This window comes from Geospiza fortis, unplaced genomic scaffold, assembly GCF_000277835.1.
Source record: "Geospiza fortis unplaced genomic scaffold, GeoFor_1.0 scaffold145, whole genome shotgun sequence".
Classification (NCBI taxonomy): Eukaryota; Metazoa; Chordata; class Aves; order Passeriformes; family Thraupidae; genus Geospiza; species Geospiza fortis.
The window spans coordinates 2495876-2504106 of NW_005054362.1; the positions used below are offsets into that span (position 1 = coordinate 2495876).

At 42.3% G+C, this 8231-nt stretch overlaps 1 protein-coding gene across 1 annotated transcript in view; it reads left to right on the plus strand.

Annotated features, from left to right (window-relative positions):
- The window catches only part of VPS37B (VPS37B subunit of ESCRT-I), a 5988-nt gene extending 2190 nt beyond the window's left edge, over positions 1-3798 (plus strand). Inside the window, 1 exon segment of the mRNA XM_031059491.1 lies at positions 1-3798. This exon segment is cut by the window's left edge and continues 45 nt beyond it. Coding sequence (XP_030915351.1) covers positions 1-134 — 134 coding nt within the window. The 3' untranslated portion in view covers positions 135-3798.
- The last annotated feature ends 4433 nt before the right edge of the window (positions 3799-8231 follow it).

Sequence of the window (8231 nt, forward strand, 5' to 3'; positions counted from 1 at the left end):
GGCCGGGAGCGGCTCAGCCCTCGAGCCAGGCGCCCCAGCCGGGATGCCCGGCTCAGTTTGTGCCACCCTATCCTCCACCTCTGCCCCAGAGACCACCTCGCCTTCCACCACATCCTGGCTTCATCCTCCAGTAAATATTTGGGTGCGCCTGACTCTTGTATTGGTGCTTATATTTCCTTTTCCCCCATCAGAGACTTGCTGTGGGCAATGGGAGCCTCTGTTCTTTGCACAATGGAGCACAAAGGCCGAGCTGTGGCACAGAGGTTTGCAATTGCTTTGCTAAATGTGATGTTTGTTTGCAAAGGTCAGTGGTGACAAGGTTTTCCTAGGAAGGTGATGAGGTCTAAATTCTGTAAGTCCATCGAATTGGGAAGGCACTGGCAGTGGATTTGCTGACGTTACAAACAGAGTCACGCTCTGAATTCCTCAGTGATGGTAGATCAGCATCCTCCCGTGTTCTGATGTATTCCCCTGGCAGCTGGATGGATGTGTGGCAAACGGGGAGCTGGTTGTCCCTCTAAGGAATTCTGTGACAGTGTTGGGATGGTAACAGCCATACCTGACTGCTGGGCAGGGGTGTGCACAGGACCCCCTCAGCATCCTCCTGCACCCAGGCCCAGGTGCTTGGTGTCTTCAGAGCTCACTGAGCTGGAACTCCTGTCACAAGACCTTGGGGGGGTTTAGACAGGGAAAAGGACAAGAATTTCATTTCTGCATTTCAGTTGTTACCTTAGACAGTGTGTAATCAAAGTAGGCACTACTCCCACTCCTAAATAGCTTGATACACTCAAAGTCCTGGTCTCTTGAAATGAAACTAAACTGTTTGTAGAGCCAGTTTAGGGTTTTATAGACACTTTACCAGGCAGTTTTATTTCCTTGCCTATTAAGACTCTTTCTAACAGTTGGGTTTTCTCTCCTTTTCCACACCTGGGATACAGAATTGATTTTTTTTACACAGGTGCTTAGCTTTTGCTACCATGTGATTCCAGGAATCTAGGCAGGGTATTTTCTTAATCAAATACTGGATTTTCACATGTAATTGCCCACTTGAATTTCCACAATTTAATTTTATCCCTTAACTCTGTCTCTCACTTGGCAGAACTACTTTTAACTTTCCCATTTCGTTTAGTTTTGCAGTTTGGGGCATGTGTATCTTTCTGGAGTTTGCAGTTAATGTTTCTCTGCAAGTAGGCAAAAAAGAAAAGCCTTTTGAAGTCCATGGTGGCTGTTTGCATCTTACAGAATCTGTTCTTAACTTCTGCCACTGGATGGGAGAGGCTTTTTAGGGCAGCTCAGATTTCACTCTCGATGTGACTCTTGAAGCCTAAGGTACAGACACATGCTGGTATGTTAATCCAGCACTGGGGGAGGCAGATTTTAACCCCTGTTGTTTGCACAGAATGTGTCTGTGATCTTGTTATCAATCAGTCCAGAATCTGTCAGAGCCCCTGGTTATTTCAGTTATTTTGGTATCATTGTGCTGGAATGCACTACATTGTTTGGGAGTTTGTACTACAAACATCAGTCAGAACAGAATATCTACTTTTTTTTTCTTTATGTAAGACCTGGATTGTCCCTTAATCATTTCCTCTGGAGTGTGGTGGTGAGCAAATACTAATCTGAAATTAAGCTCATAACAGGAAGCTCTCAATTCTGAAAACATGAATATGGTCATTTGGCTTGTTTTGCCTTCTGCAGACAAAGGCAGAAGGTTGGGCAGTGTTGCTGGCATCTGAACCAATTCCCCAGTGTAAGTCTGGCAAGTTTTTATAGATGGGGGATTTTGTGAAGCAATGTGCATTGGATTTGTTTGCAAAGTGTGTTTTTTCTGTAATCTAGTGATGGTACAGGATGTGGTTGTTTTTTGGTTTTTTTAATAGTGTGATATCTTTTCTTGGTATTATTTTCTCACTGAAGCTTTGTATAAGCATGGTTAATTATGACTCGTTTCCAAGTAACTTTGCTGTGCTGTTAGTGCTGGTATTTGGGTGGCAGCTGTTGTATCTGGATGCTAAACATGAGTCTGCTGTAGAAATGTGTCCTAGAAAGAATTAAAGTGGCTGGGGGCTACCAGGGTGGTATCTGAGGGCAGAAATTCATACTTTGAGCCTGCTACACAAAAACTCTAAAACACTCCCAATTCAGTTTTACTGAGATCTCATAAAAACAACCAGGTATATTTTACACTTATCAGGTGCCAACTTTTTTTCTGAGGGTTGGAAGTCCTCAGAAGTGATGGGGGTGAGAGATAAGTGTATGGTGAATTTGCACTGCATTTTATGTATCAGACTTTATTGGTATTAGTAGTCCAGAAATATTTTTACTACTTGTTAAATCTTCTGTCTTTTGGTAACTTTTGTGATAACAATGACCTTTCAGGGATACTTTATCTAAAAACAACCTCTTGTGCACACTAAATACAGACAAAGCTAATGCAATTTTTTTGTCTGGAAGCAAAACAATGCATTATTGCATATGCATGTGGCTGATGTGCCTTAGGATCACTACTTGTGATTGTAATTCTAGGATATTAGCATTTTTATCATTTGAATGGCCATTGCTTAACTCTAATTGAAGGGCTCTTTGAGAGCACTGACTTTTACAAAAACTGACCCTCATATTTCAGAAAAACAGCTGTATCTGCTATTTGTAAGCTTATAGTTGCCTTCACTGATGGGTAAGTTTGAACATAGCTGATGTAACTAATGTGATGTTTCAGTTATTGCAAGCTCATAACTGAAGTCCAGCTGCTCATGGAAAACGTTTTGCCATTAATTTTGTGTGTGTGTGTGCACACAAACTGTAAATATTTACTTGACTGCTGGTGATGTTTAAGGGCAAAGGAGAAGAATGACTGTGGAAAGCTGTTCAATCCTTTCAGCAACAAACTTGATGAAACACTAACCTGGCAAGAGCTGTGTCAGTGCTTTCAACCTGTTGCCCTTCAACACCTTCTCCTGTTCTGTTATAGCTAATAAATTAATTCTGCTCTGGCTAGGATGTTTAGAATTGTACTAATTTGCACTGTTCATAAGATAGTGAGATTAAAATGCCATAGGCAAGCTGAGACTTGAGAGGGGGTGGCTCACGATGCTTGCCAAAAAAATAAATATATATATATATATATATAAAAAGGATTTTTGATGTCTGCTACAAATAGCATATACTTCCCCAAAGCAATTGGAGTGGAGAAAAATCCTTTAAATACAATGTGTAACACGGCTTTAGAGTGTTGGTAGCATTGGAAATGCTCTCTTTGGGCAGCATTGTTTGTGCCAGTCTCTCGTGTGCAGTTCTGTGAGCTGGGACTTGGACCTGGGACTGCAGTTCTGACTCCTGGGGCTCTCACTGCACTCAGGGCAGCTCCCAGGGCAGGTGGAGTGGTTTGTTCCAGCACAGCTGATCCAGGCAGGTCACCTCGGTACCGCTGGAGGGAACAGGAGCTGCCCTGGGAGGCCCCTGGGCTGCTCGAGGTCACCGTCCCCACCACTGCACCAACCTCCACTGCCTCAGCCTCCAGCTCTCCTGGGACTTCTCTGCCCTCCCAAACTGGAATCACGACGGAGATGCAGAGCTCAGAGCAGCAATTCTTGTACCCTCCCGTGCTGGACGTGGCGTTCAGAGGGGGCAGAGTCGTCCTGTGCCTGAGCAGTTCCTCTGTGTGACCCTGGACTGCCTTAACAAGGGGCAGCTTTATCTGCTGAGCGAGTTGTGAACATACAGTGGAGTTGTTTGCATAATAAGTCTTTCTGTTATCTACTGTGTTCTGATTTTAAATAAAATAGCATATCTCTTGGTGTCCTGTCCCCTTGTGGCTCCTTTCAGTCCTGGTGCAGTTCTATTCATGATTTTCAACCCTAATGGGGTTTTTTCTGTAGCAACATAAACTCAGTTTTAGGTGGATGTAGAACATAAAACTGCAAAATGCTTTAATTATTCATAGTAAATCTGTTTGCTGTGTTTTTAGTGACTGGATATAACGAATCCATTTTGTGTGGAGCTGATACAGGATGGGTTTGCTCATAGTAGATTTCACACGTTGTAGTCAGGGCAATGAGGTGGGTGGGCTGTCTGTCAGGTAAAACCTCTTTGCTTTTCATCTAATTTCCTACAATTAGCTAGTGGGAATGTTCAGAATCACTTGGAAAGGCTGAAGGGAGAAAGCTTTTTTGTTTTTTTATTTAAGAGAGGAAAATCTTAGATCTCAGCCCAGTTAGGAGAAATGAGTCAACCAGAGTTATTTAGGAATATGAGTCAGAGGGCAGAAAAGACCTGATGTAATTTTCTGTGATATCTGTCACTTTAGTAGTGACGCAAAATAGAAATCAAAATAACTGATCAGGGAAGAAATTCCCTTTTTTAATTGTTTCTTGATCCCTTCCCTTTGTGGTGGCTGCAGAGCTTGGATAACCTTCTGCAGAAAAGGGAGAGTGCAGATGAGGAAAAGCTGCTGTGCTGACTCAGTGCAGGTGGGCGAGGGCAGGGGAAGGTGTTATGTAAAAGCTGCAGCTCTTCAGCTCAGCTCTTCTAAGAATCTGCTCTGTTTTGTGGCTGGCAGAGCTGTGGGACTCCAGCTGTGCCTGTTCCAGCCCTGGGGTCGGTGTCCCAGTCTGGCTGGGATTGTTCCCCGTGCACAGGAGCTGTCACCTGCCAGGGTCACACCTTGCCAGGGAGGGGACTCAGGTGGCACTTGGGTGTTAAAAAAGCAAAATGCCACAATAAAATCTGTCATGCTGGGGACACACTGCAGTGTCCGTGTGGCCTTGGCTTGTCCCTTCCCCGGAGGTGGCTTTGGAGGCTGCAGGTCCTTCCCTCGCCCTTGCTCCTGTAATTTGAGTCCCCTCGGGTTGTACATTAATTATTTTACAGCTTTGCCTCTTCACCTCTCTAAGACTTGGTCACCAGGAACTGGGCGTGTTCCTTGAGGGTTTTTGGGTCTCCACTGCTGTGCCCCAGGACACCTTGTCCCTGCAGGAGGCTGTCCCTGGGCAGCCTCTGCTCTCTCTCTCCATTTTCCCCCTACCTGCAGGACAAATCCAGGCTGCTGAGGCTGGGAGATGTGCCAGTGCATACCCTGGATCCTGCTGTAAGCTAAAAGCTGTTTTTTAAACATTGCTTATTATTTCCAAACCATTCAAAGGTGCTTTTTCTGCACTCCTGTAGGTGATGAGTAGGAATTATTTTTTCCTTCAAAGCTAAAAATGTTTCCTTCTCACCACATAATACCACACCTTGCTACGTGCACTTAAAACTGCACATTATTCCAGCAACCACTGCTGGGGCTGGGCTAATTTCTGAGGGGTTTGTTCGTCCTGGAGGGAGCCAGTCACCGAGGATGGGAGGTGACCAAGTTCTCAGCACTGCAATGAGCCCACCTGGCTGAGCAGAAAATGCTGGAAATGCCTTTTGGCCTGGGGCGTGTTGTCTCACAAGGTATGAGGGGAATCCAGACCAGCTTTGTATTTTTTTGTTTTTATTTAACCCTGCATACCCATGAAGCATTTGTTAAATGATTTGATTAGCTGGTGCTTCTGGGTTACCCCAATCATTTTTCTGAGTGGGGCATTCAGGAAATACCAGCCCTAAATACTCTGCTGTTCAAACTCATCTAATTCATGCCTGGTTGGGCACAGCAGAAAAATAACTTTTCTTGCAGAAGGCTGCTTTTTGTGGCTTCAAGGGCTCTTAAAAACATACTTTTGCAGAAGTCTTGTGGTTTGGTTTCTTTACCTGACTTCCTAGAGCCTGCACCAGCCTGTTTTCTATTTGTGAGCTTTATTTCAATGCCCTTTTTGCCCCCAGTGATGTGACACTTGTGTTTTGCCAGCTTTGCTCTCTGTTGCTGAGCTGCAGCTGCTTTGTGTGCTGGTGTTCAAACTAATGTGTGGCCACTGGAGCTTTGGCTACTGAGGGAGCCTGAGGAGGGCTGAGATAACAGCTTGCTTGAAAGCTGCTTCGAGAAAAAATAAACTACTTTACTCACCTTGGTGGATTATTTCACAACTTGGTTATTTTCCACTGCTTCTCTTACAGGTACTGAGTAAAATTTGTTCTCAGGAGCACATGAAGTGAAACATCTTCCTCTCTCCACAGCCACAATAATGGTATTTAAAAGTCATTAGCAAATTGGATCCTGCACAACAGGATGTCTTGATGGAATCTCAAAATAAACCTCTGCAGACACACAGTTTGTCATTCTGATATTTTTGTCAGCTACAAATAGCAAACACTTTCCAAAAAAGTATAGGACTGAAGAAAAAAAATTAGACTGGACAGTAAGAATAAATTTTTGTACAAAAATTAACTTAGATTACATTTCAAGTGGTTTATAGAGCTTATTTTTATTTGTGCTGCTACTTTTTGAGACTTGTGATTATCTGGCCTGGATGGTTTTAAGTAAATCAGTGTGACAGTAGTGGGGGTAAACAAGTTCCATTTAGCCACACATCATTTTATTTTTGAATTCTTTAAATATAACAAATCCTTTAAGTAGGACTGTGGCTGAACTCAGGGTAGTAAAAATTTAAAAGTTTGCATTCTTGGTTAATCAATATTTCCGGGATGAAATGGGGTGGTGTGAGTGGCTGCGTGACGTCAGTCTCCCAGCAAATACAACTTTATCACTGTCTATAAATAAACCTTGAGCTACTGCAGAAAGCACTTCCTTGAGAGAAACGAAACTCAGCAGGGAGCTGGCCCCTGTCACTGCTGTGTCATTGTCACTTGATGTGACAGCAGCCACTCGGGGCTGGGCTGAGCCCAGCAGCACCTGCAGGACCAGAGCAGCTGCAGGGGAGCACCAGAGCCCCTTGGGCACTGCGCTTTGGCCACACAACGAGCCTGGCACTGGTGCCACTGCCCATAAACTGCCCAGGCAGGCTGGGGATGTGCAACCTCAGAAAGCTGCAGCCATCACGAGACTGTTTGGTAACTAAAATAAATACTGGAATACCTCATAAATGTGTTTACCTGAGGTACAGCCACTTGTAATTCCTGCTAACTTGGCAGTCATAGAGATGAAAAGCCCTGGGTTTTACTGTGGCTTTTATGAAGTTTGATTGTAATTGGGCCTGAGGGTAACAAGGGATGGGATGTAAATGTTGACTGAACATGACAAGGACCTTCACAAGTCCCCACCTAAATGCAAGGCAGCTGTGGTCACCTTGTCATGCTGAGCTCCAAATGCTTCGGTCTTATCACCTACATGATATTATTATAATATACAATATTATTATTATATTATTATATAATTATTATATTATGTATGATATAAAGTTGCCTATTATTGCCTATATTTTATCTATTATATAGATAGATAGATAAAATATAGATAAAATATATTTTATCTATTATATAGATAAAATATAGGGGTGTATATATATGTATATACACCTATATATATATATATAGACATATATATAGGTGTGTATATATATACACACACACCTATATATATATACACACCTATATTTTATCTAATAGATATATAATAATATATATGCAACATGTATATAGTATGTACTAATAAATATATATTATAAATCATATATATAGATGACCTCTCATATATCTACAATAATGTATTTATATATATAAAATATAATTATATATTACATTTTATATATAGTGCATACAGTATAGGTACATAAAATACACAAAAAATGCATATATGTGTGTATATATATATATATATAGAGAGAGAGAGGCAAATGCAGAACCATAGATACATATAGCTACACATACATAGAGAGGACTCTCTCTCTATATATTTATGTGTATCTACAGATATATTTATGCACATTTAGCTAATTTACTGCCTGTCTCTTCCCCACAGCTCAGGCCCAGTTTCCTGCCAACAACCCTGTCATGGCCCTGGCCCTGTTATCAACCCCCTCCCCAACAACAAAGCAACACAGAAGTATTTTAAATATTGCTCCTTTAATAATCTACATCCTGGTAGTTGCTCCAAGGGAGACACAGCTGACAGGATTTTAATCTGCCCCCGCATCTCTCCACATCAGCAATTCCTTATTGCTGCAGACTTCTCTAGTCCCTGGCTCCCGTAGGCCACGGTTAGATTTAATTCTGCTAATTATCTTAAATATAAAACATAATGCAACTGATCCCTTGACATTGCTGTAGTAATAAAAAATAGAAAAGGAAAAAAAAAATAAAAACGTTTGTATCCTTATTGCCAGTGTGTGTCAGTAACTGCTTTTCTCTAACAAAAG